The 23,779-nt window shown below is 39.6% G+C and overlaps 2 protein-coding genes across 3 annotated transcripts; one reads left to right on the forward strand and one right to left on the reverse strand.

The window, feature by feature from the left end:
- Positions 1 to 426: 426 nt before the first annotated feature.
- On the forward strand, positions 427 to 16,983 carry LOC105193728 (cAMP-dependent protein kinase type I regulatory subunit). 2 transcript variants are annotated; one of them, XM_011158287.3, is made up of 5 exons: positions 427 to 606; positions 13,898 to 14,207; positions 14,285 to 14,551; positions 14,785 to 14,988; positions 15,292 to 16,983. In XM_011158287.3, the coding sequence occupies exons 1-5, from the start codon at positions 442 to 444 to the stop codon at positions 15,462 to 15,464; spliced, it is 1,119 nt and encodes a 372-aa protein (XP_011156589.1). In that variant the 5' UTR covers positions 427 to 441; the 3' UTR covers positions 15,465 to 16,983. The 2 variants fall into 2 exon arrangements, with proteins under 2 accessions (XP_011156589.1, XP_011156590.1); XM_011158288.3 differs by lacking the exon at positions 427 to 606 and adding an exon at positions 8,817 to 9,335.
- On the reverse strand, positions 16,957 to 23,551 carry LOC105193727 (leukocyte receptor cluster member 8 homolog). The gene is made up of 6 exons (XM_011158286.3): positions 23,073 to 23,551; positions 21,690 to 22,129; positions 20,081 to 21,288; positions 19,616 to 19,949; positions 19,322 to 19,529; positions 16,957 to 18,645 (listed from the first exon to the last, which is right to left on the reverse strand). The coding sequence occupies exons 1-6, from the start codon at positions 23,222 to 23,224 to the stop codon at positions 18,483 to 18,485; spliced, it is 2,505 nt and encodes an 834-aa protein (XP_011156588.1). The 5' UTR covers positions 23,225 to 23,551; the 3' UTR covers positions 16,957 to 18,482.
- Positions 23,552 to 23,779: the final 228 nt, after the last annotated feature.

Here is a 23,779-nt window from a genome sequence, read left to right on the forward strand (position 1 = left end):
GTGCATTTTACGACTATTATCAAGAGAATTTTTTTTTCAAAAATAATTGTTGCTTAAAGAAGAGAACATAGCAATTCAGTAATCGCTTTTTTTAGTACAAGAATATTTTTCTACGTGTAAATTCGAACTTTCCGAAATATTCGAACTGAAGACTCACTTTTTTTTACTTCCCAGTATGTTCGAATCTTTTAGCTGACAAAAGCACATTTGAATTTTCTTACAATTCGTTTTCCTTGAAACATTAAAACGATTAGTTTTCGGTGTTCAGATGAGCGGAAAACATCCTCGCCGATCGTCACGCGTATTTTCAGCGTCAAGATCCCCTCGGTGCGACCCGGGGTCTCGCAGGAGATCGCATGACAACGTCGTGGCGCCGCGGGGCAGCGGGAGGGGAGCGACGCAATGTATCGCCGATAAAGCGGCGCGCCGTGCATCATCAATATGGCGGCGAATCTCGAGGAGGAGCAGAGCTTACGCGAGTGCGAGGAATACGTGCAGAGACACAATATCCAACAGGTCCTGAAAGACTGTATAGTGCAACTGTGCGTGGGCCGGCCCGAGAACCCGATCTCCTTCCTGCGGGAGTACTTCCAGAAGCTGGAAAGGGTACGTAGCCTTCGCGTCCGTGCGCGACCGCGATTAACCTAACCACGAGAGAGCGAGAGAGACAGATATAGCGAAGTTCGCACGTCCGCGGCTATTCTCGCTCGTAGAGAGCGACGTCGCGTGTTCTGTAGGGCCGAAAGTCTTTCTTTGGCACGGCATAACGAAGGATACACTGTGGGCAACGTGACGTGCGGTACAAGGACGTGATATGCGCGCTCAGAGCCAGAACGTGAGCAGAAACGCTTCGCGTCTTTGACAGCGTCTCTTCTCGTCTCCTCAAACTACGACGAAATGCTCTTCCGAATCTCTTTGCGATTTAAGTGAGTTCTAACGTGATATCGTGAGCCGCGCGCCGAGTTCAGAATTTATCTCTTTCTCTCTCGAAGGAAGTCCCCGATTAATCGGTTTCCCCGACGTGCGAGAAGCTACGTTTGTGTAACAGGTCCTTGCCCCTCCCCCACCGCCTCTAATTTCTTGCTCCGTGTCCGACGTGTGCGACGCAGCAAACGATTGCGAATTAAGTCGCGTTGTGATTCCGCGGCTGATTGATTTACGTTCGGGCCGAAAGCGTCGTTATCGGAGTCGCGCTTTGCTTAGGTAAACATTGCAATCCGCGAGACCACCCCCTCCCCCTTTCCTGTGGGAAGAGCGCATCACGTTGTCTCGACGTCACAGATAACCGTCGCGACTCGTCGAAAACAAACGGGGGATTTTTCATCGAGCATGATAGCGTGCGAATGAGTGTTTCGCGCGACATATTCGCGGCTGTTTGTCATTTCGCGAGATCGACGCGCTGAAATGACAACCAGTGAGCGTGGGAACACGCGCGCGACAGGTGCTGCCATCTGTAGCTGCCTTCGCTACGGTCGGTATGGCAGGTGCCTGACGTACGCGGATGATAAATTTGGGCTATATTGCAGGGTGTTTCCGCGTAAAATATAAAATAAATAACATGCATTACGTATAAATATACAATCTAAATTATGTAAATTATATTTTATTTATAGTCTATGTAAACAATCCATGGATAGTAGAAGATTCAGAGATTTTATCAGAAATAATAAAAATTATATTTCGTATTTTAATCTTTAATGTTAAATATTTTTGTTTTATCAATAAAATCAAAATATCAAAGTCAGATATATTAAAACTCAAAAATGTCTTCTTGATATGGGTAAATTTCTAAATGTCACAATAAACATTTATTGCTATTATTTTGTATCTACTAAAACATTGTTCGTCATGTGTAATATTTATAGTAGCAACATTTTAGAATTTTTTCTAGAAAAGTTAGGTCTTATTGCCAATTATACAGTCAAATCTTATAAAAAGTTTAATAGTCCCCAACATAAATAGGAGCTACAGAAAAATTTTCTTCATAAATTTCACGAACAGATCAAATATAAATTCTGTCTATTATTTAGAGCCACTTCAACCTAACTCTAATTAATCTAATCCATTGGAATTTACCAATCGCATTTATCTGTTATATGAAATGACAAACGCAATTGGTTAATTCCAATGGATTAATCGGTCAATTAGATTAATCGTTTGGTTGAAGTGACCTTTAAATTGATTAAGTACCAAACATATCGCAATATTTATTACTTATTTATCTACTTTAATTAATTTTTTGCACCCCAAAACATTATGACTGTATTTGCAAACCCATTGAACAATATCATAACTTAATTATACTTTTTTGTATATTATAATAATTTGTATATATTTTGTATATTGTTCCGTAATAGGAACTTATTTATAAACATTTTTCAATATTTTTTTTTTAATTACAAAATTTTTGAATATATAATAATTTTTCTTTGAAATTAGATTATTGCTTAGATTAATATTAACAACCTTGTTAAATATTTATTTATTAAATGTACACGAATTAATGAAAACCATTTTAATCTCTTATAATCCATAATTGGAACCAACATCTTAAGTGAAAATTGATCGATACGCAATTAATATGTACATGTATATGAATACGCAATTAAATCTTCATAATAAGCCTTTTAAGTCTGTTTACACTAACCATAGATAAACTTTAAACTCGATTTAACTTTTTCTAGTTTTACACTAAAAAAAAAATTACTAAATTTTATTAAAGATTTGTTTGAATGCTTTCAATGAAATATTTATTTATCAAATGTAAATAAGTATTTATTTAATATAATAACCACTAATTTAGTTTAACTATCTTTTTAAATAAATATTTATGTGTACCATAAGTAAATAATTCATTCCAAGTATTCAAACAAATATTTATTAAAACTTAGTAATTTATTTCTCAGTGTAAGGATCAGAAAATGATAGAAAGTACGTTAATTTAATTTAGGTTTTATTCGGTCAAAGCTGGATTTTGGCCTGCTTAATCCTTTAGAGCTGACGTCAAACTCTGTAACGTAGCTACTGAATTTGTGAGACCCACATAATTTATGTTGTCTGAAAGCCACTTTAATCAACTTCAAGGAACCAAAATGACATAACTTTTGCAAAAAACGCGACGAAAACCAATTTTAATAACAAGATGATTCAAGGTTTATAATTAATGGATCTTATTAATTCTCCGTCAGCTTCGAAGAGTTAATAATATTTTTCTACGAATTTATATACACACAGAATTTATATATACATATATACACATATATATTTTTTTTTTCCAGTATTTTTTCAGCTTTAAATTAAAAATAAAATAGTATTCGCGTGGAAAAGTTAAAATACAGTAAGAAAATTAACTGGACACTTTATATGGAAGTTTATTTTATGCTACAAAATCATCAAATGTAATTTTTTAGAAAAAATAATTGGAAGTGAAAATCATTACCACACATATACATACACTAACACACACACACACACAGTGTGATGCATTTTCATCAAAAATATGCTCTTAATTTTAAGTATAAAATAAACTTCTAATACCTTATGTAGCAATTATTTTCGTGGCTGTACATAAATTTATCTTGCTTATTTAATATTATTCCGTTAATTTTATCATCTTTTACAGACATTTTCAGACTTAAGTAAAAATAGATAAAGACAGAGATAAAATAGTAATTGCAATGGCGCATTGCAATTTTATTTAACTACATCTTTTAATTTTATTTTATTAATAACAGGCCAGTGAACTTTTTGAACACGAGTTTGCTTTTGATGAAAATGTATAATCGTGTTTTCTCCCAAAAATAATAACGTTTAGTGAATTTGTAATAAAATTAACTCTCAATAGCTTATGTCTGGACAGTTAGTTTCTCTCTAAATCTCGCAGAAAAATTACGCGAAAAATTGCACAAGTTCAATTGTCACTCTGTAGAAGTAAATTTTTATTCTACAGAAATGAGTTTTTATTCTTATTAGAGTGACAAATCATTTGAAAAATTACACAAGCTTGATTTTCATTTTTTTAAAGTGATGTTTTACTCTACGAAATTCAGAGAGTTCGCGAACGTATAAACTACGTAGCATCTCTCGCAAAGAAGCGGATTGAGGATCATCCACGTGAAAGATGTCGTTTAATTAACGTAATTATCTTTCGCGAGGTATATTCCGAGTTCATCCATGATCAGATAAGTGAATTTACGAAGGGCGGACGTCTCGTAATCGAGATACGTCAATCGGTGTAGCATTTGGCGAGCTATATCCTCACTCTGGCGTGATCCTTGATGCAGTTTCCGCAGGCCCCGACGCCCCGAGACCTTTCGCCACCGTTACCTTTCCCATTTAACGTTAGCGACGACGGGAGCAATTACGTTAAGCGGCCACGTATGTACGCGCTACCCACACGCGACGATGGGGAACGCGACGCATGTCGCTCGCGGAAATTGAAGGCTCTCGGAGATACGGCCAAGATCTCGACGGCCACCTAAAATAAGCTAGATTACCATTTTTCCCGCCGCGCGGAATCGTCGCTATCGTCGTGGATTGAACGGCAGCGGGCGTGAAAAATCCAGGATTTTTTTTGTGACTATCGAATTGACCAAGCACGGCTTACGACGTATCGTATATATTTCTTCGCCCCGCGACGTGTTTACCAAGTCGCGCAAGTGGCTCTGCGTAGGCCGAAGGCCGCTTCCAAGGCAGGAAGCGAAATATGGCGAGGTATTTCGCCGCTGCGAAAAGAATCGATATGAGCGGTCGGAGTTTCGTCAAGGTGACGTTAATTCCCCTCAGCGTTGATCTCGCCGATATTAAATTTACTTTTCGCGGGCGTTCTCTCTCGCTCTCTCTCTCTCTCTTTCTCTCTCTCTCTCTCGTTCTCTCCTTCGTTCTTTACTTCGGATTCCTCTGGAGATGGATACATTAGCCCGTATTCTCAAATAACTGTTATCGATAGAAATGATTTGAGAAATGAGTCTATGGTTCGTATCTCTTGCAACGAGAAGGATTCGTTAACTTGCTTTTAAAAAAATTGCAGGTGTCGTAGATCTCTTTTTTTTTTCATTGAAAAAAAATGGTAAATTAAGGTGGGGGTAAATTTTTTAACTTAATTAAATTTCTACATTTCAAATATTTATGTATTTAACTCAAGTACTTGATAATACTTGAACCTTGAGCATCTGTACATTGAGAGAAAAAAATTCTAAATTTTAATAAATCTTCGAATAGTGCTAATAAAATATTTACAGCAAATATTCTATAAGAAAAAAATATTTAAATTCAATTAATGATTCTTATACTAAATAAATATATTCACATTTAGTAAATGTTTCATTAAAATTATTCGAATAAATATTTATTAAAATTTAGTCATTTTTTCCGCAGTCTACATTTAAACTAAATACATAAATACTTGAATTGAAGAAATTTTATTCAAGAAATTTAGTCAAGTTAACAATTTTTTTCTCAGTGCAGAGTAAAAAAAAAACAGCCAAATCTGTAAAAAAAATATTTTATAAGCAAAATACTAGCAGAAATATAATAAAATTTGTTATATGAATATTGTAACTTCTATGGCAGATTGCAGAGACCGAGCAATATCTATTATTTCGTAACCGCATTTAAACGATACATTTCCTTTAATTGTTCGCCAAAAGGCAGAATTATCTATTTGGTTTGGCAATCTGTTGGTCACATCGAATATTGCGAAAAAAAACGTCAGGCAAAATATGAGAGCTCAATGCGGACGCGATTGATACTTGATACCGATCTGCCGCGATATTTCGCTGGCGCGAATTCTGCTGGCGGTATACTCTGTTAACATTTTGCCCGACGGGATTTGCGCCGTCTCCCTCGAACAGCCGCCTGGGAATGATCGTTTCCGTTCCCATAATGCCGAGGAGATCTAGGATCACGCGAGGGTGTCTTCGATCGAACGTCTCCATGTCGCACGCGTCAGTCAGCGTGACGATGCCGTCGAGCGGAAGGCGAAGACGCGCGCGCGGGACGGCGGATCATCGCCTCGCGTGTTTGCTTTCCGTGCTTATGCCGGTGTGCAAGGCAAAAAGTGCACGAGCGAAATAGGGAGAAAGAGAGAGAAAAGAAAGCACGTGCACACGCTAGATAAGAAAAGGGCGAAATCTATTTCTCGACGATAGAGACAGACCTCCTTCCGGGAAGGGGAGAGATTGGCGACGCCTACGGGAGAGAATAAACGTGAGACGCGCGAAAAGTCATTGGAAACGAGAGGACTTGGGAGAAAGAAAACATGAGGAGTACCTATAGAGATGAGAGTTATGACGCGAGATATAAGGAGAACGGGGAGTAAACAAGGGCCGCAAACAACCTGCGCCGTGAAGTGTCCCTCGCAATTAAACCGCGAGGAGTCTGCGGGACTGCAATTAAATGGAATTGGACGAGGGAATCGGATTTTCCCTTCGCCTCGCGAAAGTCGTCCCTCTTCGCAATCATCGTCGTGACTTCGTGAGCACGTTTCAGCGGGGGTGTGGACCTTCGGATACCTCAAAGAATGCGACACTTAATTGAATGGTGCACCCTTCTGTATAAGAATACCTCAAATAATTGCACGAATTTTTTGCTCAGGTTCGCGTGATCGTAATGTACCCTCTCTATCGTAGGAAGGGTGTAGTAAGAGAAAGCGAAAAGAAAAAGAAGGAGAATGACACGCCGCGAGGGGATGAGAGAGAGAGAGAGAGAGAGAGCGAGAGAGGACTTGCGATTGTGTATGCGTACATACACGTGCGTGTGTATGTGTATGCGCGCAAAAGGAGAGAGAAAGAGAACGCGATACAGGGGCAGCTGATCTAAACATAGAGCACGCTCGAAATATAACGAGGCGCAACCTTACCAAGCCAAGATATAGGAAGAGGGAAAGAGAGGGAAAAGGCGCGTTAAAAGCATCGGCAGTCCACAAAAATGTGGAATGCCGCGAGCGAGGGAATCCAGCCAGGATTGTCCTCTTCCTGCGCGCCTCGGCGCCGATCTTCCCTCGACGTCATCGCCAGGAACGGCGACGGCGTCGCGGCGCCTGAATTTATAACAATGAAATATTCAAGTGCCTTCTGTTTGACGATACCGCGCCGCGATATCGCGTGTCGATATCTCGCGAACGAGAGATGCAAGTTGTCGCGTATCGGCGAAAGTAGTCCTGTAAGGAGAACCAAGAACAATGTCTTGTTATGGCATTCGCGGTAAAATAAGTAATGCGGAGTAATGTACGTACTGAGAAAAAAATTTGGTTGTAAAATTGAAAAATTTAATGCGATACTCATTTATATTTCATAGTGTGAAATGTCATTCTAAAAAAAGTGAACTTTGAGCATGTGCAAATTTTCGAGTAATTTGCGACTCTCAGTGTTGCACTTAGATAACTTGAAACTATCTAGATAAAGATAAGTTGAATGTAAATGTGTCTTAGATAAGATAAAGGTGATTTAATTTTAATTTAATTTCTACGTAAAAAGTACAATTATACATGATTTTCTCTAGATAAATTGTTAGTATCATTATTGAGCAAAACAAAAGAAAAACAATTCAGAATATGAAAACAATATTCTTCTCAATTTCTAAATCTTTGTTTCTTAAAAAAAGAAATTTTTCAAAAATTTAATATGATAAAAAATATTCCTCTTGGAATCAATACGCAAATTAAAATTAAAGTAAAAAAAATTAAAGGAATGTATAGGTAACTCTCATTATATTATGACAAAATTGCTTGCAAAAGTTTTCGAATTTATACTCCAAATTTTATTGCACTACTGCCAGTGATCAATGCAATCTGGGTTGCATTCCAAGTATGCACTGGCAGTACTAAAAATCTACAGTTCACGTATACTATAGATATTCAGAATTAGCAATGAATTTCAAAACACACTGTGTCACTTTGAAAAATCTTGTTACAATAAATGATAACTTGGAGGTTGATGCTAAAAACGATATTTTATTCTCGTTATTGTTCATATTATCTTGGAAAATTTAAAAAACATTTCTTTTGTCTAAGATAAAGATACTATACATGATAAGCCAGATAAAAATAAGCTATTTCTTTATCTAGATAATTTTATATAAGGGCAAACACTGGTCATTTCAATAAAAGTAAAAATTCACAGAAGGAAAATTGAGTCTATGCAATTTTTCGAGTGATTTTTCACTTTACGGAATTTAAAGAGTACGTTCAAGTAAATATTGGATTGATTCAACAAATTTAGTTGCACAAGAAAAGGCATGTCAAACGTTAACATTTTTTAACCAAGAATTAACTAAATCAACTCAATATTCAGTTAAACGTATCCGTTAAATATTTTACCTATAAATTCTGTTTTTTCCATTATAAAATAATGGAAGAAAAAAAAAGAAATAATCGTTATCGGCACACTCTTTATTCCATTTTCCAGTTACACTCGTCGAGTTCATCCTTCTTTATCCGGGTTACAAAATTAGTATCTCTAAGCTCTAGTTCTTTAATTGCAGCTTTAACTCCGTGACATTGATGAAAACTTAAATATGTAGTGGGGTGCGAAGTGGAGTAGTGAATAACGGTGTCACTGAAACACGTTTCCCACACAAGTCTGCGTATTACGAGTCTCCCGAGTTTTACGAGCCGAGGTCTTGAAAAATGCCGTCATCATCATCGCCGTCGCCGTCGCTGTCGCCGCTACTGCCGCCTCCTCCTCCGCCGCATCCACCACCGCCGTGGATCGATTCACCACAGCCGCTTACGTTCACGCGTTAACGCGAGCGGAAGACCTTACTTACCGACTACCACGAGACTACCAGCATCTCGACGGCACATCCATCCCGTCCAGGAATCGTCGGGCGGGCGCCGAGTCTGGCGGCGAGCGAGCGAGCGAGCAAACGAGCACCAGCAGCCAGCAGCAGCAGTAGCAGCAGCAGCAGCAGTACGCGTACCGACGCTGTCGCGCCGACAGACGCGCGCGCGTGCTAGATCGCTTCCGACCTCTAATTGGATTCCGTCCGAGGCCTTATAAAATCGCGAAGCGAATAAGAGAAGAAGGAGAAGGAGGCGGCGAACGGCGAAGACGCAAGATCGTGTGTGCGACGACAAGACGACGACGACGACGACGACGACGACGACCGCGACGACCGCGACGACCGCGACGACGGTAGTGGTGGCGACGATCTCCTTTCCTGTGCGCGTTCGCGAGAACTCGCGAGATCGCCGACCTACGACACGCGCTGCCGCGAAAAAGCGGCTGTTTCGTAAGTGTTAACGCATCCGCGGAAAGCAAGGGAACACGGGGGCGGACGGAGAGAAGGAGTGCGAAGAAAAAGGAGGTGGAGGATCAAGAGGAATGATGAATAAGGTACGAGAAAGAGGGAAAGAGGAGGCACGAGTGCGCCGGCCATAATCGTCCGAGTTACGCGCGCGTATAATTGATCTCGAGCGATAGATCAATGTTAATCGCCGATATGCGGAGTTTTGCGCTTCAAGGTTCTGCGTCACTCTTCGCTTATCGTCACGAAAGAAGTTTAAAACCAATCTTGTTCTCTACAAATTCATATAACGTCAAAGTTAAATTGGGGAGAAAAAAAAAAAAGAAAAGCCTTTCGTGAATCAAAAGATTTCCAACTTTCAAGAATTGTGAGCTTTCCAGTTTGCACACTTTTTTACCTTTCTAATTTTTAAATTTCTAACGACGCGCTATCGTTTCGCAAGAAGTTTCGTTCTACGACCGTTGAGCAAACTATTGTAAAACTTTATTGGACGTGTATTTCTAAAAAAAATTTATATTGACCGTGCAATCGTCGCTAAAGAAAGAAGGCGTGACATTAAAAGTTATAGGCGTAAGCAGTAAATATGTCAAAGAAGGCTATCTCTCTCTCTCTCTCTTTTTTTTTTTTTTTTAAATTATGGCACGAAAGATTCTCGTAAATGGCAACTGTAGGTTTTTTTACTATGCCGCCCGCGTTGGCACGACTAGCCTCCTTCAGCGAAAAGTAATTTTCTAAGAGTGTGGCATTTGCAGTCTTTTTACGTCATCGTCAAACAAAAGGGAAGAAAAAAACAGGACACTTTTAAGAGGAGAGAAGATCAATGTGAGGAATGCTCGTCGATCAATCGCGCGTCTTGGGGATTTTTATGGCTCATTTATCTCAAAATAATTAATACGGAATGCTTTAAATTCCTTGTACCTTCCACGTTCCAAACTTTCAAGAACAAGAATATTTTTCTCATTTACATTTATCAATTCTTTGCTTTAATGTCCCGTACTGAGAAAAAAGCGTTGTTAACTTGACTAATTTTTTCAACTCGATTAAATTTCTTCAAGTGTTTATGTACTTAACTTTAAAAATACATAAAACACTTGAACCGAAGAAATTTAATCATGTTGAAAAATTTAGTCAACTTAACGTTGTTTTCTCAGTGCGAGTACAGTTTCTTTGGAGATATTTTTTTTAGCCATCCTTGACGCATTTCCACACACTCTGCGAAAAAGATATGAGCTTGAAAAACACTTGCGCCGGGATGACGAGAGTAAGATTTTCTCATATCGAGAGTGTGCTCAGGGATGTGTGGATGTGCAGGCATGTGGGAATGTATGCGTGCACTTATGGACCGCAGCCGATGACTATATATATTACATACGTATATGTCGTCATTGACTGGAGATTGTATAAGAGAGCGTCTGTTCGTTGATTCCGATGACTTTGAGTGGAATCTAATACGGCGTGTTATATATAGTTGTGCACATAGTTGTACATAGTTTTACACGTAGTTTACCTAGTTGCTCACGCTCGCATGTCTCTCTCACTTCGATAATCCGAGACTGCATTATAATTTACCCTTCGTTTCGAAGCCTCCATTGCCAGGCGATCGATAATTCGCATCTTGGGACAAAAGTTTAAATAGCATAAATTTTACGCCTCGGGTGTTACGCATAACACGGAATTGCGGAATCGGAATTGTATCCACGGAATTAGAACGTGTTCTATTTTTGCGGGCCGAAAACGCCCGCGCGCGCCAGGTATGCGTAGTAAACTTGACAGATTTAATAACTATGGTCCGCGATTCGGAGCGTTTCAATTGCGTATGTTGTTTGTGGTAGCTGTGACATAATACGTCTTTATTATATTACTGCAGACGCAGACGCAATAATATACCCAGCAAACACCAAAGCACTCATTATATAACAATATAACAGTTACATTGTTGAGTAGGGAATTACAACTAACATTTGTATTACATATAACTCGGTGTAATAATAATAATAATAATAATGATAATAATAAGCCACGCGACGGTCACGAAAACAAGAAAATCGAGTCAATTTAATTACATATATTTATACGCGCGCATTTCTAATCAGAATTCACAGTTATCATAACGTGTGCACTTACAGAAAAAAAATCATATCAGCAATTATAAATTTATGAACAAATAGCATCTCAACTATGTATTACAAAGTTGTAATTAAAGCAATAATAAGTTATATAAACTAAGAATATAATAATAATATTAATCATTTGTAGTAAAATTGTTGGATAAAATATAGAAAAATAATAATGCGAATGTGGGCGACAAAAAAATTGAACCGACTAACGTTCGAACCCAAGATCCTTCATTCTCATTTATATCACTTAGAATTCTGCACCACTGCTCACTGCTATCGTAGTTATTCCGGTCGTATACTTAATTCGTCATAAACTGAAAGTATGTAGTTGTCATAAGTTATTTGTATAGTAAAGTCTGTATAACTATAGTTGAGTTGTTATTTCATTATAAACTTGTACTGGTATTGTTGCCGTGATGATACGAACTGTTTTGTACTTGTTGCAAGTAAAACTTGAGTTGCAGTGACTGTAAAATAGTTTATTGATCTAATTCTACTTATAAAATTGGTACAATTGTCATTTTTTTTTGCCTTAACTATACTGAGAAAAAAAATTAACTTGATTAAATTTCTTCAATGCAAGTATTTATCTATTTAAATAAATAAATGTTTAAAGTTTAAATATTCACGTAAAATATATAAATACTTGAACTGAAGAAATTTAATCAATTTGAAAAATTTAGTTAATTTAACAACTTTTTTTCTTCGTATACGAATTTTTCTCTGAGTGTACTGTTTTCACTTAATTCATTATTTATATATTCGGCAATTCGGCAGCATTAAATTGTAAATAGAATCCCGTGCCGATTTACAGATCGTCTAATGAGTTGAAACGTAAACAAGTGCAAACGAACGGCGACGATTCCGAAGGATATGATTTCATCTGGCATATCTGTTGGATAATTCCGATAAAAGGAGTTCTGCTCTTCTATTTTTAATGCACAACACAGGCGCATGTCGGGCACCCCTAGACGCGTCTTTGCACGTGGAGATGAGCTACGAGGATTTATCGGATCGTCAAGTTTTATGGGCTCATTAAGAGCCACGTTACATTGGACGATCATTAGTGAATCGCGATCGAGTCCCCTGTATCGATAGTGTAATTGCCATTCATAAACCCAGTGATGTCATTGATTAACGTATTTTGAAATTGAAGCTGAAATGGCTTTCTTATTAAAACTAAACCAACATCTAAATAACGTCTTAATGAATCTTACAGGGAACGAATTAATTGCAAGTAGAATTTTCTCCGAATCTTTAAAATGTCCCTGCATTTTTTCTCAGACTACCAGACATCACTTCCGTGTTTCTCGCGAGTAAGTAGATACGTTTCGCCGTATCTCAATCTTCGATTAGAGAGATAAAATTGTGCGATTTAAGGAAGAAATACTTCTCTCGTTTTAATTGTTTTATCCGTGAGATGCATAAATGTCGCGCTTGTGTGTTCCTCGGTTCGCAAGACCCCGAAATAGATGCGATCGCGATGGCTCCTCGTAGCGCGAGTAACGTTAGCGTGCGCCGGCATATTATCATGGCAATTAAATGGAGAATTGCGAATTGCGCTGATTTGAATATACTCGTTAGCGCGATGCACCACGCCGCCGAAGGCTCGAAGAGAGACGGCGCGTTCGTGCGTGAAAACGCCAACTGACCTATGGCATTATTCGCTTACCTCTCACCCCGGTAGTGTGCATCGTGTTGTACATAAGCGATGGTAATACGAAGTTTTATCTAAAGACCTACATAATTTATAATTTTACGGTAATTATATGCGTGATAGACGTGGCGAGGCGAACAGCCCGGCCACGAGGGCTCACGCGCGTGGTTAATGAATTATTAATTTGCGCCCCGACTTTTTTTTTAATAGCGATTTTGTGCTCCTCCGAAACTCGAATGTGCATCAATCAACACGATGACCTTAACACCTCGCTCTGATCCTCGTGACAGAGACTAGTAGCACGTACGCTACAGTGATAATATTTTTAATTCTCGATTGCAAACACGTACGTGCGCATTTTTTCAATCGAGACTTTGTTGCGAAATATTAATTAGAAGAAAAAGTAATATTTGAAATTCAGCCTCATTCCATAGAGGATTTTTAAAGGTAGCGAACGTGTTAATTTATATTGTGCACTCTACGTTGCCAAGATGGGTTTCTATATTATTTATCAGGCCAATCGATAACCGATTCTCGTAAGAATATGTTATATCGTTTTTTCCTTCTGTATTAATTGGCTATATTAATTATGGCCGAGGAGTTTCCCCTTTCGTCGAATTAATCCGTCGGGAATGAAAAAACCGATTCGATTAGTTACACAATAAAAACTGGGAGACCAATGTATACATATGTAAGCTTTTATATTTTGTAAGAGTAATTTCTACGTTGTATCATGGAGTTAAGTAGCGATCTACGATGTATGTAATAATGCAACATTTTATTTTTAGAACAATTGCAATCATCAATTTTAATAATAGTTAAGAATCTCCCACGCTTGTTTATCATCTCGGCTAATGCTAATCTCATTTGTATGCAGGAACAGGCTCACGATGCCAAACAACAGATCGCCACGAGTCCCGAGGACACGGAGGATATGCCCGCGGGGCAGCAGGGCCCCCAGGTGCCACGGCGGCGGGGTGGAATCTCGGCGGAGCCGGTCTCCGAGGAGGATGCTACCAGCTACGTCAAAAAGGTCGTACCTAAAGACTACAAAACCATGGCTGCTCTGAGCAAGGCCATCGCCAAGAACGTGCTGTTCGCACATCTGGACGAGAACGAGCGCTCCGACATATTTGACGCGATGTTCCCCGTGACCTTTCTACCCGGCGAGGCGATCATTCGTCAAGGTGTGCGATCGCTGATCGTGCGTGCCGTCTTCCATCATGTTGATTTGTCGTTAATTCATGACTATGTATTTTCCAAGGCGACGAGGGTGACAACTTCTACGTGATCGATCAAGGGGAAGTTGAAATATTCGTCAACGGCGAGCTGGCGACGACGATCGGCGAGGGTGGGAGCTTCGGCGAGCTCGCGTTAATCTACGGAACTCCACGCGCCGCTACTGTCAGAGCGAAGACCGACGTTAAGCTCTGGGGCATCGACAGGGATTCCTATCGCAGAATTCTCATGGGGTCCACTATAAGGAAAAGGAAAATGTATGAGGAGTTCTTATCCAGGGTTTCAATATTGGGTGAGTTTGCTTAAAATCTTTACTCCCTGGAGTATCACTATTCAATTTTTCGCTGGTGTAAATCAATTCGAGTATCTTCTATCAGAATTTAGAGAATAATAAAATAATAGAACTCTTGTTACACTGTATACAAAGTTAAAATAATTTTCATTTATAAGATTTATAAATATGTTAAATGGGCAGGGATTTAAAACAGAAAGAGTTATTAATGATATGTACGATGTACTTGGCAGAATCCTTGGATAAATGGGAAAGACTCACAGTGGCAGATGCTCTGGAGCCGGTAGCGTTCGATGACGGTGAAACGATAGTCCGGCAGGGCGAACCGGGTGAAGATTTTTATATAATCGTCGAAGGTACGGCGGTGGTTCTACAACAACGTTCGGAAGGCGACGAACCTGCGGAGGTCGGCCGTTTAGGACCATCGGATTACTTCGGTAATATCAAAATGCGAAGTGATTGATAATGAATTTTCCTGATGAAAATTGATTGCAAAATTTAGAAGTTAGTATACATAATTATATTAGTAGTAAAATATTTTACGAAAAAACGTCGGAATTTACGATTTTCTCTAATAACTGAGATGATGATGTTAAAACTGCCTAATGCCAATTTAATTCCTTCATTAATTAATTATAAAACTCGTTAATTTGCTACGAAATTGTACATTGGGTAATCAATTTTGCAAGAAAAAAATTGAAACGACTCGCTTAATGATAAAAACTTTTTTTTTTAAATAGGAGAAATAGCACTACTGCTGGACAGGCCCCGAGCAGCAACCGTGGTGGCCAGGGGTCCGTTGAAGTGTGTGAAACTGGATCGGGCGCGGTTCGAGCGGGTCTTAGGTCCGTGCGCCGATATTCTGAAACGCAACATCACCCAGTATAACAGCTTCGTGTCCCTCTCCGTGTAAACGGACTCTATCTCTTCGCATTCTCCCTCCTTTCCCTTCCCCGATCCCGTCATCGCGATCAGCGCTGCCGATCATCCCCGACTTCATTTCCACCGAGGGCTACGTTATTTCGCCGTACCATAGTTAAATCTTTTTTTATTTGATTAATATTTATATATAAGTGATTTAATGTATTACGTCAGCTATCAATCAGATGTGTACACGCATACACAAAACACACATACAAAAAACGTACAGACGGTATCGTTAGAGAGACGCTGTTAATATATTTACCGTAAGGCTATTTACGCACTGTGTAGCTCGCGACTCGATGCCGACGCGCACGCGAATTCATCGTTGACGTTGATCTCTTCCGCGTGATCTGTTCCTACTCGTGTGAGATTCTCACGTGCACGAGAAATAATTAATCCGTTAACGTCTGACCTCTTTCGAGAGGCTAAGAATCTAGATTTAAAAAAAGAAATTCACGTTTAAATCTAAAAAAAAACCCGCAAAGCGGAATACTAACAGTACCTGAGTTAAAGAACAGGTTCCAATTCGCGAGACAGTTCCTTCTCGCTTGTGGACGCTAACGGATTAATCCGGTTAATGGCACGTTGCGTACATCTCGAGTGCATTGTAGAGTTCTTCGATCGAAATTGATACTTGTATCGTGATGTGATTTTTATAACCGCGTCCCACAAGGTCTACGTCGAAAACGCAAACACTATTAAGTGTTATTATACGAACTCGTAATCGAACCACGTTAAATTATTCGAAAGCCATTTTAAGGCTTCTGTTACGTCGGAAGCGAAAAAAAATTGCCTCCCGTTCTTGTTCGATGGAATAGATCAATAGATTGATAGAATACATCGAAGTCTCTATGATTCTGTATCGATAATGTTAAATAGTTCAATTTATACATATTTTGAATTTTGAGTGGATCACGCAAAAATTAAATTTCCCAGCTTTTAATTTACTAATTGAAATTTTTAGTGAATTTCACAAATTTTTTCTGTCGAATAAGAGTAGTGATATATAAAAAAAAAACTTAGCTTCTTTCATTGCAAATCTATTATAAGTATTGTGCATATGAGTTTTCGCTTCTGATGTAATCCAATATAGCTGCAGTAACGAGCCAGAAGCCGTAAATATTATCTAGCAGCGAGAAAGTGTTGAAAGTGAGACGTTTTCTCGTTTACTGTTATATACTTTAAATGTTCTATGTTGTCTCATGGATTGTTAAATTATTCAACATTTAAATTATTTTATCTATCGATTGTATGCAAATCGGTACTTATAGATATATTAGCAACGACAAACGTAAATATCGGTCGCGATTTGCATTGCACTTGCGGACGTCGCGAAGCATCCGTCGACCGTGGTATTTATTATTAAGCGAAGCATCGTCGAGGCGAAGTCGAGGCAAAACGAGTCGCAATCTATGTCTCCTCTAAAAAGTGCGCTAGGTTTATAGTACGACAAGCGAGACAAAAAATGAGGTACAACGTCAGAAAATTAAATAATTTATTATGCACAACATCGTATTCGGATCAAGTTATGGTACAATGAGTCATTTTCCCTTTCCGAATCCGTGTAATGCAGCTGGTGTATGTATGCACATTCCATGCGCGCGCGCGCGAGCGAATGTACGTGCGTATACGAATGCGACAAAAATGGGGGAGGGTCTCGACCTGGAAAATCCAAACGAGAACAGGGTGACTCTAACATCAAAAGGAGCATCGTCGCATCGCGCGCGGCACATGAACACTTATTAAAATTAATTATAAGATCACTCGGTACACGACAAAAACCGACGATGATGCACCCGACTCGTCGCGCGAGGTACACAACGAGGACTGCCCTCTCCTTGATCTTCAGTCTTCCGTCTTCGTCCCCAGACATCTTCGAAGTATGGTTCATCCACGAATAACGATGTTCCGAAAAATGATCCTGCCATTTCTTCTTCTTTCCTTCGTTTACCGGGTTTCCTCGGGCTTGTCCAGGAAGTGACACTTATCGCGACTAGGAACGCTGTTTACCGTTGACCGAGAAGAGCGTATATCGAGTACAGGCGGCATGAACATATAGTCACCACTGTGTCCTCTCAAACCGCGACTTCGCTCGTGTTTCTGAATTCGTGAAACAAAATCCTTCTGTTCGCGTTCTCTTTGGAACCACCCCTTTCTTCAAAGGGAAAGAATCTTGTGTTGATTCAGCTGGAGCAGCTACGAGTTGTTTTTTTTTTTCGTGTAGTAATACTTAAAGGAATACTTGGAAAATCGATCGAGCACCATGGCAGTGAAGCGTGCATGCGCATCACGCTACAAATGATTAAAAAGGAGAGAGCGGTCGTCTCATCGACGAATTGTCCCGAGTCAAGAATGAACGAAAGATGGGCTTTTTTTTATTATTGTGAAGATCGTAGATTGTACCGTCTGCGTTGTGAATATGATCCTCGACGTTTATAACGAGTTTTCTCATCTAACTTTTTTTTTATTTTTTTTTTTTTTAGTGAGGTAGCGTCGAATGAATGGAAACGATCATCCGTCCCGACTTTTTGTACAATTTCCAGGAGTCCCCGGCGAAAGATCCACGTATACGTCCTCTTGTAATTATGTACAATTGTGCGCGGAAGGACCGAACGAGGGAGCATATATGTACAATCACAGTCGAAGCTGTAGTTGAAGTCCCATGCTTTCGATTTTGTGTCCGACGGTGATGAAATTGCCGTGGGACGATGATCTGAAGATCGTTTGCGAGAGGTAGAGCCAGCACACACAGGACTTCCAAGAGCGAGGGAAATTTACAGAAACATGCGTAATCCCAGTGGAATTTGAATAAATATCTAAATTGCATATATGCATATGAGTCACTTATGCCGGAAACATATGCATATACACGTAATATGACACACGTGAGATGCATGTACGCGTGTATGTATGCTTGTGGGGGTGTTGTGTGTGTGTGGCCCTTCTTTTTCGCGTGTTAAAATCTTCCGCCACAAGGGGTAAAGGTAGGACAATAGAGCGTTGCCTTCTACCAACCACCTAGATTATTACTGCTTGCCTTGCAGTCGATTTGCTGTCGAGCGAGATCAGCGTAAACCAAGCCGAACTCGCTGACAAATTCATAAAACTTGTCCAAAGAATCAAAGGCCAATTCCGCTACGACGAAATGAACCGCCAAATTTTGCCGGTAGCTAAACAGCACAAGAAATGCAAACGTTAGATAAGGCCGCATATGGTAGTAGAATACATAAAACAGAAAAAAAAACAATTAAATATGCAAGTAACTTTCGGCTACGACGTCCTGTAACAGAAATCTGCAATTATAGTTTATGTGGTCCATGTTTCTTCGTAGGTATCATTTGTTGAAACATGGCGCTGGAATTGGATTAGACATTTAGAGAAATCAATGTTAAATTAACTTGACGAAAGTATATCGATTAAGTTTCGATATACTTTTTAATTACTATGATAAATTATAATTTAGGAAAAAATTTCCTTTCAGAAAGCGCAAATGCAACAATCGAAAAAAACGTATATTTGCATTTACCGATAAAAACGAGCTGTTCTCCAAATTTTCTGAAAACTGCTGTTTATAAAATCAGTTAAGAGATTGTACACTTTCTATTGCATTATTTTAATGTGTGACAATATAATAGCATATATTGCGATTTTATTGGCAATTATTATGTAACACTGAATTCAATCTGAGAGCAAAATTAAAATAATTAATTAAAATTAGTACAAATTATTTTTATCGACATAAAAAGTGTACAATTCCTTAATGAAAAATACGATTTAAAAAATGATTAGATTTAAACACATATCTATATAATAGTAATACTAATAGTAATAAGGTTTAATACGTACGACTTTATCATGAATTTCAATGCCTTCTTTCGCTCTCTCGCGACAAACCAATTCATCAAAAAGGCGGACATATGCGGTGCCGTCCTATACAGTGTGAAAAAAGTATGGAAGTTACCCAACCACCAAGCCGATCGTACTTTCAACGCGTGTTTTATGGACTCGTCGTTTTTATCCACCATCGTAAGTGCCGCTAAAATTGTCGTTAAATCTGAAATCAAAAATATTACAGAATAATCTAATAATGTAATTTCGAGAAATATTGATTTTCTGTGTTATTAATTCTGTTGTAGCAACCTTGAGTATTTTTTGTGAAGATGTAATAGAGAATCCGATACGCGATAAATTCGCATCGGTTTTCACCACCGACATCCTGATACAGCATTTTTAGTTGTGTCTGACACTGATTGAATTCCTCGTGATCACCACGTTCTATAGCTACACGGGCGTGGGTTTCATACACGAGAACTGTAAACGCGTCCCTGATACCTTGCACGGTAAGATCTTGCCGGATGGATTTCAATTGGTCACAAGCATATCTGTAGTCCTGCTCGGCTAGCCAACGTTTCTTGACATGGGCCAAAGAATTTTGAAGTACACTTACCGGTCGAACTGCAGAAGGAGCAGGAGCCTGCAACATATTACATAATTTTGTCAAAAAATTAATGGCATAATTAATTTTATCTAAATTTTTCAATAAAATACTTCACGTTTTATTAATTGCATATGAAATAGTACAAATGATTTTGAACATCCACGTACCGATGTCAGACGCAAATAGGGCTTCTCTAGATCCTTGCACGTACCGACGATGTGGAGGCCAGTAAAGTCGAAATCCGTGTTTGGATCATCTCTAACAACGACGCTGCTGACGACCGTCCTGGAAATGCCACCGTTGAATCTAGCCGCGCGCTGCTGCAGCTTCTCCTTGGTTCCTAGCTCGTCCGTGTTGCCTGTAGCTAAACCAAACTCGGAATAGAAATGTGATTTAGCCTGTTTAGTCTTCTTGGACTTCTTGTTGTGATTCGCCTTGTTGCGCGCAGACTTTTTCACTTTGGGCGCCTTGTAATCGTGTTCCCGATCGCTAATGTTCGACGACGAGGATGTGCTGCGCCTGTTGCTGTACCTGCGCGACGGCGGGCTACGTGTGCGCGAACGCGTAGACCTTGACCTCGAGCGTGACCGCGACCGCGACCGCGAACGGGATCGCGACCTCGATTTGGATCTTGATCTTGACCTCGATCTAGACCTCGACCTCGACCTCGTCCTCGACCGCCTGCTGTGTGTCACAGAGAGACGCGCGCCAAGCCGAGCCCCAAGCGAACTGGAGAGGCCGGGCTTGCGCAGGCCTCCCTGTGCATTAACCAGTGGGCTCGCCAGAGGATTCGCCAGCTTTAACGCCGGCTTCGAAGGCTTGATCGTCATGGTCATACGTTCGCTGTGGATGCTGGGCAGAGGCTCCTTATCCCAGTCCTTCACCCAAAGCGAGCCATCGTTCGCGGCGCGTGTGATCTTGCCCTTCAGTATGATTTCGACCTGATCCTTATCGACCGCCGTCTTACACTTCTCGTAGCATCGGTTCACGTAATTCTTCAGACTGTCAGGCCAGTCTCCAACCGGACTGTGAGCGATAGAAGGAACAGTGTTAACATTGGAAATCGCGTTGCTAGCAGTCGTGGTAACCGGCGCGACAGGAGTAGGAGGCTCCTCGCTTGGTGGCGGCGGAGCCGCCACTTCGCATTGTGCGGGTGGTAGCGGTGGTAATTCCGCAGGTTTTGTATTAGGACCGTTAGGCATGAAGGGACCGGTTGTTGAAACGTTTCCCTGAAAGCTATTGTTGAATTGAGCTGCTAAATTTTTGTTCCGCTTACGTTTTTTCTTCGCGGCGCCGCTATTGCCGGACGGCCCGGTGTATCCAAGACCTGTTTTTTTATTTGGTAAATTAAAGCGGATTGTCTGACCGTTATACTCTGTAATAAAGAAATAATATTTACTTTAAAGCTGTACATTCAAACTATACACTAAAGAGATGGATGAAGTACACCTGACAATAATAATAAATATTTACAAGTATGATAATGTAAACAAACTTTCAAAACAAAAAAGAATGCTGAACATTGGTAGAACATTCTTAAATTTATTACTTATAGGTTTATATTTATTTCTTTACATATATGTTTATTTCAAAGCATTTTCTTTTGAGAAAACACAATCCTGGTTATTTTTAGTACCAAAAAATTAACAAATTTTATATACATATAAAGGGCTGAAACAACATAATTTTTAATAATGTGATCAAATTTTGTTCTACTGTAACTGCAACTTCACCCATCTCTATCATAAAAAAATAATAAATAAAAGCAATACTTACGAGAATCATTATGCATGCCGTTCCAGTTACCATAAGGAAATGAATTGTACATCATTCCTGAATAAGTCATCTGCTGTTGCTGAATATGATTGTTATGTTGTTGAGCCGGTGGAACCGATGGTGGTGGACCGGGTGGCAACGGTGGAAGATCAGATTCATCCTCTAGAGGCATTGGAGTACCGGGTATAGGAGGTTGTTGATGTAACTGCTGCTTATTCTGATTGTTTCCCTGCTGTTGCTGTTGCTGCTGCTGCTGCTGCTGTTGTTGCTGCTGCTGCTGTTGCTGCTGCTGTTGTTGTTGCTGCTGCTGTTGTTGATGCTGTTGATGCTGCTGCATCTGTTGAGGATTAAAAGCCTGACCATATCCTGGCATCATGTGATAATAGTTAAACATCTGCCCTTGATGGGGCACACCTTGATACCCTGGACCATACATTTGCCTGCAAAAAAAGATTGCAAAAATTATTATTTTCAAACACAATTCCATCTTGTAACAATTATAATTCCATAGTACTGACAAAAAGTTTAACATCTGGTACATTTTCTTTTACAGAAATAAAGAATATAAACACTGCAAGTTCTGCTAAAAGGAACAGAAACGTTTAATATCTATACCAAGATGTCAAAGAAGGATGTTAAGAAAAGATTTTTACTGTGCTCCAGGAAAGTAAAACAAACATCATTGTTTGTGTTAAATTATAAGAAATGATTTTTATTATTTTTGAGGCAAAGAATTTATTGGTGTTAAAATTACATCACATAATGAGAACACACAGAAAATAATCATTATAACAGTGCATCAACTATATAGCAATATAACATCCTAATGTAACAATATATTATCGTTGATTATCGTATAAGATTGTATATCAATATATCAACAATATTAAAAAGAAAACTTGATCGATCATATTTGCACAAAGAACTAGGTCAAGCGTTGTTGGTGCATGCATGTGCATGACGATTCATCTCGAAACGTAAAATCGCGTGTTTTCTCGGACTTGGTCTCATTAAAATTATATTTATAGTAATCTCGAAGGGACAATTATCCGAACACTAACAAACCTAGCTCGTCATCGACGAAGAGTCAAACTCGGAATTTATGCGCACAACACATGCTCGACATGAATCATCCTGTACATACATATACGGACAGACACGTCATGCTTCTCGCGTTAGCATTCGAGCAAACAACGAAACCTCAACGAATCCAACTCTGGAATTTGTAAAAACTAGACCTAGACTAGGGTATGCAAATCGCAATGATTAAATAATCGGCCTGGAGCAGCCTGGAGTACGCGACTTCGATCTCGAGAGGCCGTCGCGTCAATCGAAATGGCCGACCCTATTGTCCCCGCAATGATCTCCAACATCGCCACTCACCCAGGATATGGTGGAAACATGTTGTGCATATTGTTCGGCGGATACTGCCACGCCATATTCGCCATCGGACCCGAGCCGATCGGCGCTTGTTGCTGCGGATGAAACGGTGGTTGGTGTTGCTTTTTCTGCGACAACGCCTCGCCCTCCGACATACCGTGAAAAAAAATATCAGAATCGCTACGAGATGGCCGCCTCCCCCTCCCTACTCGTGGCGAGCGCGTCGCGGACGTGCGTGTACACGATGCGGAGTAGATAAGTAAAAAAAGGAGAGAAAAAAGGGAAAATCAATAAGGATTCTCACTCGAGGGAAACCCGTCACTTCTCGTACTAATCCTTTCGTTTCATTTATTCCTGACCAGAGAAACGATTCTACGTACGCACGATGGCGCGCGATGCAACACGATAGAATTGCGGATTGCGGAGCGAAGCGCGGAGCACGAAATGACAAACGATCGGAACGGTACCAAACGGAACATTCGAGAGTGAGGAAAACAGCACACTTCAGACCACGCTGTCGCGCATGCGCGCCAGTTTGCGGTCATATTTTCGAATGCGACGCATGATTCCTAATGCAAAATATTTATAAAATATTTATAAACTATTTGTAAGAAAGATGGAAATATTTCAAATATGTATGCTTAAATATTTTGTACATATCCTTATGAAAATATAAAAGATTATAATAAACATTTATATGTATATACATA

The sequence above is a fragment of the Solenopsis invicta genome, chromosome 6 (assembly GCF_016802725.1).
Source record: "Solenopsis invicta isolate M01_SB chromosome 6, UNIL_Sinv_3.0, whole genome shotgun sequence".
Classification (NCBI taxonomy): domain Eukaryota; kingdom Metazoa; phylum Arthropoda; class Insecta; order Hymenoptera; family Formicidae; genus Solenopsis; species Solenopsis invicta.